This window comes from Triplophysa dalaica, chromosome 15 (genome assembly GCF_015846415.1).
Source record: "Triplophysa dalaica isolate WHDGS20190420 chromosome 15, ASM1584641v1, whole genome shotgun sequence".
Classification (NCBI taxonomy): domain Eukaryota; kingdom Metazoa; phylum Chordata; class Actinopteri; order Cypriniformes; family Nemacheilidae; genus Triplophysa; species Triplophysa dalaica.
The window spans coordinates 17534674-17555330 of NC_079556.1; the positions used below are offsets into that span (position 1 = coordinate 17534674).

A 20657-nucleotide genomic window follows, 5' to 3' on the forward strand; every position below is an offset into this window, starting at 1 on the left:
GTTTTGATTCTACTGAAGCATACTTGTTATCAATATCTGGTCAGTCTTGGCAGTCTGATCAGAAATGTCAGTCACCTGTTCCTCAGAGAGAAGAGAACGCTCAGCACCGCCAACACCAGCACTGGAGTAGACAGATCATTCATGCAGTGATTCCACTGAGCCCTGAGACACAAAGCACACTCTTACCGTCACATACATGTGTGTACGTGCATGTCTCTTTGATGGACACAGACTCTGTGATCTGAAAACACTGACATGTAATCATTTATGTGTATATGAGAATGTGCGTTTGGTTTTTTTAAATGCAGTCTTGTGACAGCCTCTCTCCTCTATCTGTTTTCCAACCAAGTCAATGGCCAATTTCCCTGCTGAAAGAGATACTGCCTTGCCCGTGCTTTAATACCCATCTCTCTCTGACAGCTTATTTAAGCGGCGTGTGAAAGCGAGCGCACAAGAAGCGAAAGAGCGTGTGTGTTTGAGCTCCTTATGGCAGGTTTGTGCTGTGACATGCTTGTTGTGTTTCCCTCTCTCGCTCTCACCTGTCCATCACGCTATGTGAAAGCCGTGGGGGGTGATGGGAAACGGATGATTGGTAATAGCGGGATATGAAATAAGTTCTCTCTCTGAGGGACACCCAAATGTATGATGAGGGTGGGCTGTGGAGACCTGAGTCTCTGGTGGTACGTTTTAGTAACGTCACTGAACGAGCAAAAGCCGAAGCAAAAAAATTTAATACAGATTTGTTATTCAAAAGGCAAAATGAGATGAAGATTATTTTGCCACGTTTAATATCTGTGATGGTATTACTGACATATTGTTGATATTAAGAAAATAATAGCAAAAAGAAAAATTTGGGGCATTATAGATGGTTTCCGCTTTCTAGATCTAGATTTACTCATCGTCATCCCGATTTCAAGCCAGTATGACTTTTTTCTTTTGCAGACCAAAAAAAAAGTTATTTTGAAGAATGTTGGTCACCCAACCAATTCACTTCTATTGTATGGAAACAAAACCAATGCAAGTCAATGGGTACCGCTGTTGTTCGACTACCAATATCCTTCAAAATATCTTCTTTTGTGTTCTGCATACAGTTTTGAAAATACTAGAGAGTGAATAAATGATGACAATTTTTATTTTTTGGGTGAACGATCCCTTTAAATCTAAATGTACCTTATATGTTGAAAATATGTTTTGAAATTTTAAGGGCTTATTAACTTACTTCTGAGTGAATTATTCTTTTAAGATAAAATCTACCATTGATTTATAATTAAAACTATCATTCATATTTTTAAAACAATACTGTTTGCATAATATTTGCAAGGTCGTGGGTTCGATCCCAGGGGATTGCACATACTTAGAAACAAATGTATAGGATTATGCAATGTAAGTCGCTTTGGATAAAAGCGTCTGCCAAATGCATAAATGTAAATGTAATGTGTTCCATAGTAAAATGCAGATTTTTTTAAGTAGAAGAAAAGCTTAAAAAATTAATTTTGGATGCATTAGGATTTCCTTCTGAATTGCACATCCAGTTCTTCAACAAATTATAATTTACGGTGATATTCAGATAACAAGATTTCAGAACTGATCCATCAATAGGCTACTCTTAAATTTTCATACTCACTGTAACATCTGAATGAAGTCCACGCTTTCTTCTGTTTTTGCCTGAAACCCAAAATATAAATATGTGCTGCTTTATAAATACTGTATATTCTCTATACAATATATTCACAATTAGACACAATTTTAGACAAAAGCAATATAATAAAATAATATAAATATAATTATTCACTTCCTACATACACTACAATATGACAAATAAACAAATGACATTGTGTCTGTGTGTGTACCAGACTGAAGGTGCCGTATTCAGCTCTGAGCAGGTGTGTGAGCAGACCACTAAGTGACGTCTGGTCTCCCCAGCTCCAGCGAGCTCGGTTCAGATAGGAGGAAATGGGCAGGTAGATGTAGGGCACAAAGCCAGCCAGAAAACACGTCCCCAGAGACAACAGACCATAGAAGGACAATCCCTGTGGGTAGAACATGTCACTTGTAAATGTGAACCCCCTCCTTTACCAAATTTCTCAATTTACATACCAAAAAGTGCACTTTTATAAGTTTTACTTAAGCACCTACTGTTAGTTATTTTGTTTACCAAAGAATACAAATTAGTTATGTTGTCTAAATAGTATTTAAATCTACATTATTGATATTAACTGAAATGATAAACACTGGCAAAAATCACCTTCATGGTTTAGTTTCTATTAAGTACTTACATTATGAGTGTAGAGGTGCAGGATCGCCCAGGGAATTATGACAGCAACATATAAGAATAGTGTATGTTGATTACACAGGCTCAAACCACAGCACAGCGCCCCCCACAGAGCAAACTGAGTAAAACAAAATGCAAATTTGCTGAAACTCAACCAATACGCTTCAATCTTACAACAAGACAAAAGCATACTTTTAAGTACCAAATGGTTTGGACTATATTACCTTCTTCTTCTGATGAACACTTTCTGCACAGTGGAAACATGCAGAGAGGGTGAACAGGACGCCCACAAACAAGTTATTCAGGGAGAAGACCTCAGCCATGACTGACCACTGCCATACCAGCCTGGACACTGCAAACACTCCACCTGCCAGGACAGCCCCTGGACCGGGCCCTGACACCCTGTGCAGACATGAATGGATTCTCAGTTCACACTTAAAAAGAAATGTGCTCAAAAGGTTCTTAACATTAGAAGAACCATTTTTGGTTCCACAAAGAACCATTTACCCAAAGGTGCTTTAATGAACCATTTCTTTCCTAATTTTTTATAATCTAAATAACCTTTTTCGCCACAAAGGACCTTTTGTGAAACTGAAAGTATGTAATAGGTCCTTTATGGAACCATTTAGGCAAAACAATGTTATTCTATGGCATTCTCATGAAGCTCCTTTATTTTTAAGAGTGTGTATAGCACCTCTTTACTCATGGTAAAGGCACATACACAATAGAAAAAGTTTAGGGAAAAAACTACATTTATAGGAATGCATTAGATCTTAAAGGAGGAAAGTCTTGAGTAAGTCTGAAATGAATTATTGGATTTTGGATCACAAACGGACAACAGAATGTTGGGCAACAGAATGATCATGTAAATGCAAATGCATTTTTCTACAAGTTCTTAGTATCAGGTTTGCAAATCTGCAAATGTTGTAAATGTTCTTGCGACAGTCTGAAATTAAACTTTTTATACTGCATACATACCGTTTAATATAAACTAGTTAAATAATCGATATATACAGTATAAACAGTATGTTGCATATTGACAGATAGGAATATCCACTAGATCAGCCTTTAAAATGTATATAATGACATTTGTAAGCATTTAGATGACATTCAATATTATTCTTCATGTTGTGTATTTCAACACAATCTCACGGCAACTATTTTATGAGGTGTTTAATTTCTGAAAGAACATTCTGGTACAATGTGCTTTTGTATCAGTGGGGGTTAGGTTTAGGCATGGGGTAAGAATTCAGCATTGCTCTTTTCGGATAATCATAGTTTTTGTACTTATCAGATTTTAAATTCACACAAATTAGCAGCCTCGTAAAAGAGTTACAAATATATGGCTGTGTCATTTTACAATGAAGAATATGAGGAACAAATTGTAAAAAAAAGAGAATTTGCAGGGATTCTTCAGGCTTGAATAAAAATTTCCACATGTCGGAGTTATAATACCATGTATACTTTTACTTCCAAGTGGTAGAATGGAAGTGAATGGGGGGCAATTTTTGAAGCTCTAAAAATTGTATCCATCGATCAAAGAGGGCTCAACACGGCTCCGTGGTCTTAACATTGGTCTTCTGAAGCGAATCGATGCATTTCTTTAAGAGACTTATCCATTATGACAATGCTATTAACGTTAAAGTCTAACATCCGCTGCAGGCGAACGAGAGGCTTGTTTTTTCTTATTAATGATGGTGACGAAAGCGACCGCCAAGAGGAAGCAGTGTTTCTATTAGCTGAAAACGAAAAATGCTGTGTCAGGGACACCCAGGACATCTGGCACAACTGCAACCACCACACCCCTGTCGATTCGCACCGGGATGGCCCCTGCTCCGTCCTACCCTGTACCGGGCCCTTTTCATCATCTCCAAGAAAGGTGCAGGGTTGCACCCCATTCTGGATCGGCACACTCCGAGCAAGGCCCTTCACAGGCTCCTGTTCGGAATGTTGACGCAGAAGGGCATCCTGACGTCCGTTCGGCATCAGGATTGGTTCATGGAAAACTGAAGGAGGTGTACTTTCATGTCTCGAATATTACCTCGTCACCGACCGTTTCTTCGGTTTGCTTTCGAGGGACAGGCATACCAGTGCGAGGTCCTGCTCTTCGGTCTCACCCTGTCTTCCCATGTCTTCACCAAGATAGCGGAGGATGCTCTCGCTCCCCTCAGGGAGCTCATCTTGGCACACTCTTTGTCTGCTTTGGAGAACATCAGAAGGGGAGGGCTGTCTCCAAACAGAGATTGGCGCACTTGATCGTGGACGCCATCCACTCAGGGTGTAGCCTCCTCATTGACTTCACCACTGGATGGTCACAATTTCGCAGTAGTACTCACTTGTGACATGCCCAGGCTAGTTAGTCTCACTCCGATGGAGGTCGTGACGTTGCTCAGCGCCGTGGCGTTTCGTATATGGACCCCATTCCGTTTCGACACAGTCTTGCCACAACGCTTCGCCGTCGGCTACAGCTACCAGGAGATGCCTCTCAGGTGCCTCAGCACAAAAGTTGAATGAATGGGCATGCCATCTTCCTTTTATACCCCTATGCATGGGGTGGTGGATGGCATGCCATGCCATTTGCCAAGTTCATAGGCCTTCTAGAAGTACAATACGAGATGATAGGTTATTAAGTTCAAACCCCGTTCCGTCTAGACACAACATCTCGTTCCCCCGGGAAGAGAGGAACAGATTTACAGTCGTAACCGAGACGTTTATAAATGAAACAATAGAAAAAATATAATTAAAGCATTGCAAAACTTAGCAGAATTTTGGCATATTCTGTATTTCATCACATTCGATATCACCCAACCCCAAATAGATGTAACAGTGGCACATGGGCAATTTCTTGCATTATGGAAGTGACATTTTCAGTCAAAATTTATATAAATATATAATAAATTCTCAGAGAATCCAACACAGTCTCAAGGAAGTTCGTAAAATTGTCACAAACTTTAATCTATTCATTTGTTTCGATGACACGAATTTCCCCCTTTTTTTGTGTCAGTTAGCAAAACCTTTATTCTTTCCTTTATTCTGATCAGGATTCATACCTATTTTACAAGGTGGCTCTTTCATGCAAATTCCTGTTTCCTAGATCTTATTTGTTTGTTTTGTAATGATTTGACTTTGCCTCCGTGACTTTAGGTTTAGGGGCGGAGTTAGAGTAGCCATTTATCATTGCTTTGCCACCTCATGAAACTCGCGCTTTTAGCTAAATTTGCTTTTGTGGCTGTGATCTAAGAGTTTAGGGTGTTGGTTAGCCACAACCCAAAATATGTAAGACTTCTTTTGATCAGAAACATAAGAGAGTCTGCATAAATGTTCTATATAAAAGAGGGGAAATGTGTGTGTTTCAATGTGACCATTCGGTGCGAACAGTGAAAACCGTTAAAAAAAATCATTTCAGGTTGATATTTGCATGGAATTGCCTCATGTCTAACCTGACCTCTTCATCACGTCATTTTTTTAAAATATGTCAAATAAATAAATAATCAACAGCAGCCCCATCAACCCCCACCCCTCTCATTTCCTTAATGGTAATTGAAGCGACTTAAGGATAATCTGCCACATGCTAAGACCCACCACTTATTAAAGACAGACAGGGTGACCAAAAAGAGATGAACGTTTGTGTGAGGTAGAGAGAGATGACAGAGTGAGGTCAGAAAAGATGAAGGAAAGGAAATAGAGAGGAAAGAAGTTGTGAAAACGCACAAGAGAGGGAGTGATAGCGATAGAGAGAGAGAGCTGTAGAAGAAACCCCTCAGCCCGGTCTCAAGCACACTGGCTTGGAAACATTTTAGCGGGCTTGACAATTAAAGGGGGGGGGTGTGGGGGGGGAGGAAGTGAGGCTGTATGGCCCTCTTCTCATTGTGCCGAGTAGCTTAGAGTCCTCATCAGCCTATCAGCTAAGTGACAGGCGGAGAGCTGCTCTATTCAGCGGCACAGATACACGCCGCGGGCCAAGCGGCTGCCAGCTCCCTCCTGACCCCGCAATCCCTCGCCGCTGACAGCTTCAAGCTCCATGGCAAATTAGGCGCTCTCACATTACAATCGCACAAGACAGATTCCATTAACGGTATCTGAAATTGAGTAGAGAGCAGGGCCCTCGCCTTATCAGACCTGACTCATAAGCAGCGGCAGCACCGCGGAAGCTTGCGCGCTTAATCACGAGCCATGATACCATTTAGACGTTTCCAGCGCGCCTCTGCCTGCCGCTGTGATAGTCGGCCACAAAAAGAGTCTGATGAGACTTAGGGGAAGGGGAACAATGGAGCTTTCGCAGGGAAAGCAAAGTAAGTCAGAAAAGAAGGGGAGCGGAATAAAGTGTACGGATGGAAGAAAAGGATGGTGTGCGTGTTGGTGGGGGGGGGGGGGTTGCAGGGCTCTGGTGGAACTCGCGCTTGCTGACTACTATATTTCTCTCTTTTCCTTTTTCTCTTATTTTCTTGTCTCGTGTGAGACGAGAGTGCGTGTGTGCGCGTGTAGTGAGGCTAATAGCTTGTAAAAAGCAGACGGGGGATTCTTGGTGATATCGGCTCTTCTCTCTAGCCTTCTTTACTGCTCACGCACACTACGGAAGACGGGTCCCGGAGAAGGTGCGGACCCCCCGCAACCTTGATTCCAACCCGCTGCGTGCCAATTAACCCCCTTCATAGGGGAAGGGTGGGGGGGGCCACGCTGGGTTAAAAAGCAGGAGTGCTATCCAGAGGTAGGGAGAAACATCACATCCTCCCCCTGTCATCCCTTCAATGGGGCGGCCTGACAGTCGCCTGGCTCGTCTTTATTCCACAGTGAAGGGTGCTTGACATGTCCTGCTTTAGGAATGTCAGACCGTTTGAAGGAAGGTGCCCTTCATTCCTGAACATTCAGCACCACCACCACTCTCTCTTGTCAATGTTAAGTGAGCGAGAGACACTTGAGATTAGCATCACAGATGCATCTGCTCCTAAATCGGCAAACCATATCCTCCAAAAATGCAAAAATTCAAACTAACATATGTGACCCTGGACAACAAAAGCAGTCTTATTAAACAATTTTTTTAAATTTAGATTTTTACATAACTTGAAATCTGAATAAATAAGATTTCTATTGATGTATGAGTTGTTAGAATAGGACAATATCTGGTCAAAAAACTAAATGTTGAGAAAATTGCCTTTGAAGTTGTTAATCAGGGGCACCATGGAAGGGCACCCACTCACAAAAATAAAGTTTATATATCCGGTTTTGCGATCCATAAATTATAAATAATTATAATTTAAAAATAATTTATAAATACCGGTTTTGCGATCCAGGGTCACATATGAGACTTTAATTAAATACGGTTTTATCTTAACAACATAACAAATGTTACTGTGCATGCGCATTTTTTGTGACCCCAACTTAAACCCGGTACACATTCAAAAACAATAGAGTGTCTGTAGATTATTTCTGATAACAATTAAAAGAAACCGTTAATTGGCTAAACTTGTCTCTCAAATATTTTGAATTTAGACTCCGATACCAAGCTCAACCGCTAGATGTCAATGTACCATACTGTTTGTTTAAATGCGAAAAAATATAGGACCCATTCAACAAATTGTTTATTTAATATAATTGAGTAAAATAATAATACAAATTAATATTTTAACATAAATTAAATTAAATATTAAGTTATATTATTAGACACAAGCCAAACACAAACTGGAAGTTAACTGGGGGTCAAGCGCGGGTGTCCAATGAACCACGGTTGGATTTGTGTCTTGAAAATAACCCAGCATTTTTTAGGGTGTAGGGTAATGTCTCACTGAGAAACAATATTGATGTGATTCATGCTACGCCAGTCAAATAGTGTAGTGTTTGGATGCTATACTGTAGATTGAAATTTTGACCCCTAGCAAACCGGTGTTAACACCATTACAGGTATGCACGGTATTAGGTTGAATTGTCTCTTCCTGCATGGAAGTGTGTGTTTATAACTAATAACTCCACTCCTCCTCAAACAATACAGTCAGCACAACAATACACAACAATATTCTCCAATTCAATGTTAATCCCCCTATTGACGTGCGTCATATGAACAAACTGCATAACAGAAATAATGAACTATGCATATGATTTGGAAAATGCACATTTTATTTTCTTCTGTTATTCTAATAAAGTCATTAAAGTGTTGTATTTTGCAGCCGTATGTAACGTATGTATTCCAGCAAAGGCTGATCTTTGCCTGGTCTGACTTCCATTAAAAACTGCCTGTGGAGACGGTTTAGAAAATGTAATAGTGGAGCAATATTGACTCCCAATGCAACAGACACAATCTTAAAGCTCCAGGCAAGGGGAAATTAAAGTGATGGCATAGCACAGAAAATGACCCTATTTCCCCCATTCTGAATGGGGTAATGAGGGTTAAGATGTCTTCATTAAATATCTGTTAAGGAAATATTACTGCATGGGTTTAAATGGTGCCGCTGGTCATGTTGAGTTGTGGAATTCAAGGCCCAGACCAGTGAGGTTTTTAATGGACCTTTCGGTGTTAAATAAAATCACTCTATTAAAAGACTTTGAGGAATGCTGTCTATTACAATACAAAATAATGTTGATTTGTTTTTATGCTTATTGAAACAAAAAAGAAACGTATAGTAATGGAAGTCTATGGAACAATGGAATTTGTTACTAATTTACAAGGTAGACAGTTGGTGTGAATTTGTACGTTATGAATTATTCTTAAACCTAGACTATTAAACCAACTAAATTTAAACTACTCAACAGTTATTGTTTTTTTGCGGAGGTCTCTAGGAAGTTAAGTTTGGAACACATAACATTTGTTCATCTTGTTGACTCTGAAATCGTCTATATGATACACAGTTACATTTCCTAATAAAATTCTTGTTGCATCCTCTATATGGAAGAATAAAATGTATTCCCAGTGATACCCAACAGATATCCACAGATGCAGGTTATGCTAAAGTTATCCTGGAATATATAACCAGCAGTCTACTTTATCTGTGATGTTAAAAACTTGGCATAAAAACCAATGCGGGATATCCAAGTTTTAGAGAAAACTTGCTAGGAATACCTGCTCATGTTATTATAGTTACCAAAAGATGCATGGCTGCAAATCAAAGCGTTTTACAGATTAGACTGGCTAATAAAGCATGTGCTTAAGCTGCCAGGAGCTGTTGTTTCTGGATCGATGATTTACCTGACAACAGAGGTATGAAGAAGGGGGCAGCCAAGGGACGTGGGAAATTACACCCGTTTTAAATTCGTCTTAAGCACACAAAAATAGACCCTCAATTCTGAAACTCACACCGCAGGAACACCACCAATGCAGCTGAGTGCAAGATAATATCGGGGCTTAAACGAAACAATAAAGTCTTTCACATCCCCATATTTACACACCTCACCACATTGTAATGTATGTACTCTAAATAAGAAACCGTCTTAATTAAAAACACAGCTCACCGCAGAGAGCAGCAAGGTGACTAAGAGCAAATTGTGGGTCCACTAAGGAAAGCACAGTAACGGCCATATGGTAAAATGCCTTATATGGCGCAGACGCCCCAGGACAGGTGGGTGCTGGAGCCCGGTCAGCTGTGATATGAGCTGGTGAGTGCAGAACAGGACCCGTCTGCTCTTGGCTGGTGTGCACCCACACAGGTGCGGTGGAGCCGGGGCTGAGGTGGACGTGGGGAGTCACCTTCGGCAACCGCATGACAACTTTAATTATGAAATATTGCAATGATCGTATGGAAAATGCAATGGTATAATTGTGCATAAGCTTTTGCATCACTTTCCTTTTCTAAATGTGGTTAGAAAACGCTTCTAGTTATTGCTGAACCGCTAAGCAATGTGTAATTCATCTTGATATTAGCCAGCCAGTCATTTTTGAAAAATAAAAATGTCTATAAAACAGCGGACCCTGAAGTTATATTGTACTTCCCTATTTTCTCAGGGTTCACAAAGAGTTCTCAAATACTAAGAACCCCAAGCGTAAGCCTCCCAAAAATTCCTCCTAGTCTGTAATGCAATCAATGGGTATCATTATTATTGAGGCCAGCTATCCTCAAAGGCTTACCCAGACAAAAGCTTAGCACAGTGGAAACAAAGGCAAGTAATGTGACTCTCCAACCATGACGTTCAGAAACATTTTCTATAATTGACAAATCAAAGAAAAACGAGCCCTCCGTTTGGGATGCGAGTTACACTGCGGAACACTACAACAGTCCGTCTAATTGAACTTGAAACATCAAAGAAAACATCTATAGGACTGTTATAGTTTTGCTATTCCAGAGCAATTCCAGCATTATGGATGTGACATTTTGCAATATGGACGTGACATAAAAATGCTCTGAGAAGTATATTGAACCATCTGTTTATATTTTATTAAACCCTTACTGATAGTCTAAACATCAGAAACATTTTCTAAATTTTCTATTTTTGAAAAGGGAAATAAACATGCGTTTTGGAGAGACTACAAACTTTGTAAGATTTATGTGAATTAAAATGCTCAAAGGAACCTGAAGCAATAATACCCAATGAGAAACAATGCCTTTTAATAGAACATAAAATAGTTATTTTATTTTCATTTTCATGTTTCAATTTATGAGGAATATGTACCGTTATGGATGTCCTGAATCCTGAAAAACGGCACTTACCTGACTATAAAAAAATCATGCACTTTCAATAAAACAAATGCTTTAAAGATTTGAAGATAGTCCTCCCTCGTATTTGAACAACCAAATGTTTATATCTGTGCTGTTAGTATAGCAATAAACGTTAATAAAAACGTCCTTATATTTTGCCCTTATATTTAATCTGGCTTTCAAATTTAGCTGATGATACATATACCAAATAGTTATGAAAACAATGTCGTCTTTAAATCCTGCACAACAAAACATGCATTCAAGCCTTGATGCAATGAAATTCCTCTAAAGATGCAAATAATGGCAGAGCACATATAGGGCAAAAAATGGCCATGCTCAGAGTGGTGTCGGGTGCCAGGGTAGCAGCCTGGGGGCAGGCCTGTCCGGTAGTGTCCCTACCGGGAGTGGCATGCCACCTCAGCATTACCACTGGGCACAGGCGAAGCACCTAAGGACCCCAATGCCAACCCAGAGGGGAGTCCCAGACTGTGCCGGAAGCTCCGAAACCCCTAAAACACTCCCTCCTCCCAGTTCTGGCATCTCGAGCCTGCCAGCTACTGGTCTGAGCCCAGCAGAGATGTCCGAGGCCAAACCCCAGCCTAAGCCTGGACAGATAACCATCAAAACCCATTATGCTTATGTTTTCAATTAAAAGCACAGATTATGCACTGAAACTTAAGGGCTAAGGGTGTTTTGCGTGCAGGTCTGGTAACGTGTATGGAGCGAAATCCTAAAGGCCATCAGCATTTGAAGGAGGATGGTTTGTTGGGTGGCAGAGGCCAAAGGAAATGACTTTTTGGTTGCTGTAATCCAAAATTGGATCTAAATCCTTTGAGACTTAAGAGCAGAGGTTGCATCGGGCATGTAACGGCAGCCAAATCTCCGGTCAGCTTGGCTCGCAAACTCAGCCGAGTGGGAGCATGCATAATTCACATCATTTGCAAGAGTCACGTGTAGACGCTAAAGTACATGCAGCAGCAACTGTCCGTTTAGACCCTTTTTTTTTGATTGAATTATAGTTCTAGGAAACTTTTGAGGACATTTGAACATAATTGCAAAAGGAGAAATAAGTACATCAGAGTATCTGAATTTGCATATGTTTGAAGGTTTGCTTGTATGGTGCTGTAAACTGAAAATTGTTGTTTTGGCCTTGCAAGAGGACCTTGCAGTGTGGCTTGTAATATCCTGATGTTAGACGGAGCTGACAGGAATGTTAAAATTGAATTTTTATTCAGAACTTGAACTAGATATATATTTCAACTGCTATACATTATTAAATTAGTTACATGGTGAAGTCAGCATGTTAAGTGTAGTCCATGTGAAGAGCATGCCTACAAAAATCATGTTACAAAAATTTGGTACAAACACTAGAGCAGTGGTTCTTAGATTTCCTGTAGCTCAGTGGTAAAAGTATGGTGCTAACAAGGCCAAGGTGGTGGGTTTGATCCCAGGGGATTCCACATACTTAAAAAACAAATGTAGAGTATAATGCAATGTAAATCGCTCCAAAGCGTCTGGCAAATGTGTAGGGTGCATCGCTTTGTGGTCCCCCAAATAAAGACTTACATTTTTTATTAAACCAAATGCATACAATAATACAATGATGGAAAATCAATTCTTTTGTTTGGTGGTGGTCTTATTTTGCTGATGTTTGATTGCCAAAAATTATGATATATTTCTAAAGGTAATAAAATGCCACAAAAACTGTGCCTCCCCGGATCCATCCCGGGCCCCCCACTACTTTTTGTGTTGTTTATTCAGAGTAAAACCATTCTTACAGTCTATTCATAACAACAATTCAGGTAATCCCGGCTTTCTAAATTAATTACTGTACACACAAATTATTTTTGTTCGTATTTCATAAATCATTGTGTGGACAAGTCAACCAGAAGAATACAAAATCTTAACAAATTCGAGAACTTTAAATTAACTATGGAATTGGTTCAGTGCTATTGACAGAGCAGACGACAAACGTGCGAACACAGGGTACATCAAGTCCACAAAGGCTAAAAACCAAGTGAGCATACAAAAACAATCAAGCATATCGATTGCACTCACCTAGAATGTCAACACTGTTAAGCAGCACTGGGACACCCAGTTCATTTTAGGGTTCGTTTGGAAGGTTCGTATCTGTGAACCTGTTTAACAATTCACTGAAATGACTGGATTACTAACAATACAACAGTCAAATAAAAAATTCTCACTCAGTTGCTACATAAAAATAACCACTATAGAAAGGATAGACAAAATAACAGAAGGTCTTATCGAACCACACTTTTTTATGTAAGAATCACTTAAAGAATTCAATCAAGAATGCATTAATTATGACACTACATATTCTGATAGCTCAATTGGTTGAGCTTTGCAAAGGTAGCAGCGAAGAGGTTGTAGGTGAGTATAGGTGTAAATTGTTTTGGATAAAAGCATATGCCAAATTCATAAATGTAAATGCAACCTGAACTATTGTATAAATGTCCTGTGTGTAGAAAGTTGATGTTGATTTTACAGCAAATACACCAACAGACCCCTTCTGGAGACATACACAACTATGGGCCAAGGCAGGTCCAGATTCCTGGGCCCTATTTTGACAATCTAAGCGCACAGTGCAGGTGCACTCAGGGCGTGTCTGAATTTAAAGATGTGAAAACGGTTGGCTTGCCCAGGCGCATAGTCTAAAGGGGTTGTCCCGATTATCTTACTGAGTAATGGTTGTTTTTTGGGTCAAACATGCAGTAAGCCAATCAGAGTCTCATCTCCCAATCCATTAAGAACCAGTTGAGCTCACGTCATGGCGGATTCGCTATTTACACAACGGAATTCGGAAGAGCAGACACTTCTCTAGGAAACGCGTCTGCTCGTGCGAGAGGTTAAACCAGATCATCTTTAGGACAAGCCTACAATAGTAATCTTTAAAATTGTAATCCATTTATTTGTAATATTTGGCATTATCGTGTGCTGTTGCACGCACCTCTGTGTGTATTATGCAGAATGTACGAGTGCTGTGCACCCGTCTATAGGCGCATATTCCTAACACGCTCTTTAAATTACTAAAAAAATATTGCGGCATTGACCATTTTCAGTTCCTCAAAATACCAATGCGCCAACAATGCGTCTGAACACACCTCTTTTTAGACCAGCACGCCCATGGGCGCACAATTGAGCGCAAATGCATTTGCTCTTTAAAAAACGCAGCGCAGGACAGGAAAAGGAGAATGATCTCGGGCTGAAACTAGCAAAAACACTTCACAAACATTTGAACGAAATGCAACCAACAGAACATTTATAACCAAATATAAAATTCTAATTTTAAGATGTAATGAAAAGATTGAAACATTTTTTTATAAAAAATTAAACCAGATGTGCTACTTGAACATGTGTTCGAGTTTTGCGAAGTGATCTATACAAAAGTAAATAAACAAATGCACAAAACTGATTGTATGAATATTTTAATTAACAATATAATACCAGAAATATGCCATTATTATATTAGTAAGAACACACTGAAGAGGAAACTAACAATTTTGGTTTGTATATTAATTTTAATGGATTCTTGTTCTCAGCCCATATTTCACAAATGATCAGCCTTTGATGTCAACAACAAGCCTTTTTCCTCACTTTGATATGCTTATCTATTTCCAGTTATAGATATTTGCATTATTGTACTAAGATTTCTGATACCTATTACTGGTTATGGTACTTATGTACAGTATCTCTAAAGTTTTGGTCACCTTTCTAAAAGTTTGAGACTGGCTTACCTGCAGACAGTAAAGCAGAGGGCCCCGCTTGCCCCGGCCCCAAAGACAGTGCACAAGACATTGATACTGTGTGCCGGAGAACTGAGAGGAAGCAGCGAGAGCATCAGAGAAGAGAGCATGGTGAAGAGGGGGTATCCTGGAGGATGAGCCACCTGGGGGGGGAAGAGACAACTGTAAACTCACTCAGAGAACATTCTGAAGCAAAGATAACAGTAACAAATCTAGTAACCCCCTACACACACACATATCATCTTACATTTCAGCTTTCAAAGGCAGGCCTCACTTTTGCGGGTAACAGCTTCACGCTGTCCCCAAAAACCTGATCTGCTGTATCCTTGCTTTCCCAGCAATTAGGCACTAAGTCCCCTCAGGAGCGATAAGGACCAGAGCTATTAACGACTGTCTCATTCCTACTGGCCTGATAACACACACAGGCACAGCAGGCTGAGAAACGCAGCGCTCCAGAGCTAAGATCAAGGAAGTGGGTTGTTAGAGGTGTGGATTGGTAATTGGTGGACAAGCGAGTGTTTAAAAGCCAGTGTGGGTTCAAGATCAAAGACGGAGAGAGGGTCCCAGTCAATTCATCCCTATAAACAATTTCAAAAGGCTGGCCACGAAAATCAGTTCATTGGAAAGAACTGCGGTAACAAAGTGCGGAGTGACCACACTTTTCAGTTGTTTTAACGCTGCATTTACAGTAAAAAATATATTTTAAATTTGTAGTAGTGTAAAAAAATGTTGCTCAAACTGTCAAAACGTAACATTTCAGAGACAATTTAAAACTATATTAAAAATAAATAATAGTGCTGTAACTTTGTTTTGAAAAGTGGTGGGGACAAAGGGGAGCAAGAAAACAATACTTTAATAATGAATTGTAACTCTGTGGGAATAGACTATTATTGTGCGTGGACAATGAATGCGCAACAAGGGGCGGAAACATGGCGCGAAGGAAGCATTCGTTTATTTTACTTTCATGGTTGACTAATCAGCACGTTTACAGCGGTCACAAATAATTTTTGTTGTTATATACGAGTTGTTTCACAGTTTTGATAAGTTTTAATGTGTGAAATGTCGACCCTTTGACACAATACAACAGTTATCATTTCAGGATGCAAATGTTTTACATAATGAATACGGCGTGCAGTTGCCTCACAGATTTTTAAAACATTTTAAAACTATTTAATCAACATTATTAATCACAATTGTCATGGGGGAAATCCATAATCATGCAGACCTACCATCAGGTATTAATTTGTGATCAAATAAAAACTACTGAAACGAATGTGTGTTTTCCCCATGGTGAAAAATTGGTGTGTTTGACACAGAATACCTGTCGGTGGGTTCCGGATTGAAACGTTTGGGAACCCCCTACTAATTACAAACATGACTTATCAAGTATACAGGGGAAACAGATTTCCCTTATTTTCAGATTTCCCTTAATAAGATATTTCTTTCATTTATTTCACTTATTACTTCTGTCACTGCCAGATAGGCTACAAATATACAATGAACTTTCAAAATTTCTTTTTGAACTATACATTTCATGAAACTACAAAGATGTGACTTTTCCATTTATTTGAGACAAGTTTTCTATCAAATACAATGTAATTAATCTTGCAATAGATGATAGCAGCCACATATTGAAAGTAATAAGTACAAATATAGCAACAGAGTGCAATTAAGCGCTTAACGGTTGGGACAAGTATGACTTGAATAGCCACTATTCAAGGAGTTTTTTATTTCTTCAAATAATTGGTGGGGACAAAACTGAGTCCCACCTAGATCACCCGCAAATTACACCTATGATTTATAATATATATATATATATTATATATATAAATTAAAAATTATTCAAAGCACTACGGTGGCAGGACAAAGATGTTGTCAGGTTTCACTTCTTTGCCGAAGGAGATAACGTATTTACGAGATGCACTCTGTAAAGCAGTTTGTCCATTTAGGGCTACAATAGAAACAATATGTGTAAGGGGACCCACAGTCTATGTAGATAAGAAAAGCTTATTCTTAGGTAATAAAAACAAGACTTTTCATTATGTAAGGTACCATATAGTTATGTATATTATATTGTATTTCTGTCAATCGATCCTGCTTAAAATCACACATTGTACCAATCCTAAAGTCTATATTATTTTTTAAGGGTCTACAAATCACTCAATGGCCTAGGACCTAAATACATGTCAGATATGCTTATTGAATAAAAACCTAACAGACTTCTCAGATCAATAGGATCAAATCAGTTAGAGATAAAAAGATTCACTCAAAACAAAACTCAGCGTTTAGCCACTTTGCCACCCCTAGCCGGAATCTGGAATCAACTGCATTTTATATATATATATATATATATATATATATACACACATTTTAAATCAATTTTATTTTTCTAAAGATGTCTTTCTTATTTTAAATCATCTACTTTTTAAAGATGTCTTATGCATTATGTATTTTATCTTTCCATTGTCAATCATTTATGTAAAACACTGTGAATTACCTTGTGTATGAAATGTGCTATCCAAATAAACTTGCCTTGCCTTTAACCACTGAGTCCAATGGCAAGACAGTATTTTTACAGACAATACATTTTAAAGGGATACTGCAGCGATGTATGACGTATTCTGACTTCTTTACAATGTTAAATGTGCTGTCTTCTCATGCTTAACATGGTCAACTTGTCAAAATACGAGTTGGGCGTATTACGTAATATTTCTGTGCTCGATACACTCTCCCAGTGATCATACAGGTCTCGGAAAGTTTTTTTCAAATACAAAACTGTTTTTTAGCTATTATTCTTAGTCCCTTATTGGACAATTCTCCCGTAAAAACACGTGGCACACCCACGCGACAGCATGGAGAGCAGGAGAAGCAGCATGCGCAAACTTCACTTTCACTTGTGTGCAGTAGAGAGAGAGAGAGACCATACGTTCGCGAAGTTCAGGTGTTTGTTTATTCACTGCATTTGGATGATGAATATTATATAAACAGTGGATATATAACACTGGATTTGGAGATTGTTTGAAACTGATATATGGAGCCGTCCCAGCGCTAAAAGATGCCGGACATGAACCACATGCGGCGAGTGAAACTGATGTCTGTGTTTTGTTGACAATGTGCTTTAGTTCAGCCTACCCCTCCCCTTCGCACACGCAATATGATTTCGGAAGTAATCACACAGCTGTATCTATCTTTTATAAATGTGATCAAACTAAATTCTCTTCGAAGATACGACGTATGCAATACTACTCTATATGTACTCAAGATTAATGTGACATTGGCAGAAACCCCGTGTCTTACGGCCGCTTTAAACTCTGTTTCCAGTTACTTCACTTTTAATAAAAAAAAATCAGGAACAGTGTGTCTATAGTAAATCCACTTAAAAAGTAGCTTTAGCTTTCAGTCTTTTTATTTTAAAATAGCTTCCCAAACACTAATGTCCATCTATACAAGAAAACGGATGAGACAATATGGTAAACATATGCCAAGGTCGGGAAGAACACATTTGGAAGTACCAGCAATGTGGAATAGAAAGTGCACGAGTATGTGCGTGTGCGCCTATGACTAGTGTGGATGAAATGCCTACACTGGAGCCACGCAACATGCATCACTGAGAGGAAAGCAGACGTGTTGTTCGCTCTGTAAGTGTGTGGTAAACTGCAGAACACACAGCTGGAGAGCGGTAGGGGGCAGTCCCGCTACAAGAGGTTTAAAGGAGAACAGATCCACGACTCCAGGGAGCAGGAAGGGCGGGCCGGCGGCCTGCGGCCCGGAGAGAGCCCGCCGACCCTTGGGAGAGCTGCCAGACAGCCATGCCACACGGACAGAGGGAGGGATTACTGGCATAGTGACACCACCACAGCCTCCCTAAAAGGATCGTGGCGGCGTAATAAACTTTATTAAATAATAAAACTTATTATAACTGTTAACCCGATTTAGTTCATTCTTTGCGGCTTACACAAGCGCACACACGCATGCACAAAAAGGAGAAGGGTTGAGTATAATAAGCCTTATACCGTACATAAGGCGAAGCTTACAAAAGCCATCGCCTAACCATTCAGTCTAATTGGATTTGAAGAACAGGGTTGCAAATTATAGCATTCTCTACTCCTAACTTAGTAAAAAAAGAGAGGATAAAAAACCTGTGGCCTGAAAAGTAAATTAATCATCTTTCTTCTCCCCCCATACTTAATTAAACTTCCTTAATGCTTATAAGAGTTAATGAGTGGATTGATTAAACAATGCAGCTAATGCTTACCCCCAGCTCACAGGCAGCAGTCAGCAACTCTCCTGTGGTAGAAAAACAGAGAGGGAAATTAATGTAAACCCAATAATTATTATTAAGAGACAAGTCCTGAAAGTTTTCCCAAATCAAATACTTGCACTGGGTTTTGCATTAATTTGCCCGGATCAAAACCTGCAAAATGTTCCCAGTGTGACATTTCCTAAGCGACACGCTCATTCTCTTGCATCGCACACGCGTCCCCTGATCCCTGAGCAGACAGATGCACACATACAAAAGCAAATCTGTTTGCTCTTCCCGTATTCTGTGACGCAAAACGAGAGAGCTAAGCATCACTGTATAGCATACACAAGCGTGAACGTGCCCGCGAGTGCGGTTGCTTTACACATAGCCACACGCATAATGCAACCCCTTAATCTCTATGGGGGCGTGTGAACTGTAGTGTTACCCTCTTCTTCTTACAAATAGGCCAATTAACCATGTTACCATATAATACAACTTAAATGGATAGTTCCTCCAAAAATGAAAAATCTGTCATCATTTACTCACCCTCAGGCTGTTTCAAACCTGTATAAACGTCTTTGTTCCGATGAACACAGAGAAAGATATTTGGAAGAATGTTAGCAATTTTTAGTTCTGGGACAAAATATTGTATTGAACACATAATTAGATATTTTGAAGAATTTTGGAGAAACAAGGAGTTCTCGGGCACCTTTGACTACCATTTAAATCTTCCTACTATGGTAGTCAATAATGCCCCGGAACTGAATATTACTAACATTCTTCCACATATCTTTGTTTGTGTTCATCGGAACAAAGTCATTTATACAGGTATGAAATGACATGACCTTTTTGGATGAACTATCCATTTAATGTAAGCAATACATAAACATACATAAACATATCCTTGAAAGCAAATATTGGAGCATCTTATTTATATTTCTCTCATATTTTATTCAACGTAAGGAAGGTATGTTAGCAAGATGTTGGCATTTGGCTAATTTCTATAGGTATAAATACAAACTTTGAGTTTTTCATATTATAAATGTTTTTGATATGACAACCAGTTCCTTTTTTCAAAATCTACATACTTAAAATATGCTAACTGCAGTTCAGAGATCACTGGATAAAGAAGTAAATTCAGGCAGTAATCCTGAATGTTTCAGCCTGGTTGTATAAATCTAACCAATGCTGCCTGATGCAATACTTGTCTAAACACTGTAAAATCCCATAAACTGTGCTATGATGCAATACAAAATGTTCAGTGCATCCAAAACATTTCTGAAATGGTTAGCTGGCACTTCCAGCGTATCACTAGCGGTCGTCTGTTTTCGTTGTCACGCTGGAAGTCTTCTATCAGAAGGTGCAGACCCCTCACATTTCAGCGCCTGAATTTTCTCTGCTTTCACTGTCCTATTTAGAATGGAAATAAATACACACACACTGAGGCCAGGTCTACCCCATTTCAAAGCGTCTGGATCTCCTTGTAATCAACATTTTTCATGTTACACCTCCCAATTTCATTCATAGCGGTGCATGTGCTGCGTCTAGAGCTGACAGCGGTTCCCAGTCCCTGGGAGGGGACATGAAACAGAGAAAAGGGCCCAAATGCAGTTGAGCACAGGACAGCGGCGAAAGAGCCAAGTGCCTTTTTGATAGCACACCATCGGGCACCCACAGCAGCCTTCCCCCATCATAATCCTCCTCATTTCCACACTCGCATTCCTAGACAACAGCGGTCCCGCTGGGCGCCCGCTCAG

General features: G+C 39.6%; 1 protein-coding gene across 2 annotated transcripts in view; it reads right to left on the bottom strand.

Moving 5' to 3' along the window:
• Positions 1–20657, bottom strand: part of tmem260 (transmembrane protein 260) — a 32147-nt gene that overhangs the window by 9763 nt on the left and 1727 nt on the right. For both annotated transcript variants that reach the window (XM_056767787.1, XM_056767786.1), the window contains exons 2-8: positions 18913–18944; positions 14649–14800; positions 2497–2674; positions 2277–2390; positions 1851–2030; positions 1625–1665; positions 76–162 (exon numbers count right to left, since the gene is read on the bottom strand). In XM_056767787.1, the coding sequence (XP_056623765.1) occupies positions 76–162; positions 1625–1665; positions 1851–2030; positions 2277–2390; positions 2497–2674; positions 14649–14800; positions 18913–18944 (784 nt within the window). The remainder of the gene's footprint in view (positions 1–75; positions 163–1624; positions 1666–1850; positions 2031–2276; positions 2391–2496; positions 2675–14648; positions 14801–18912; positions 18945–20657) is intronic.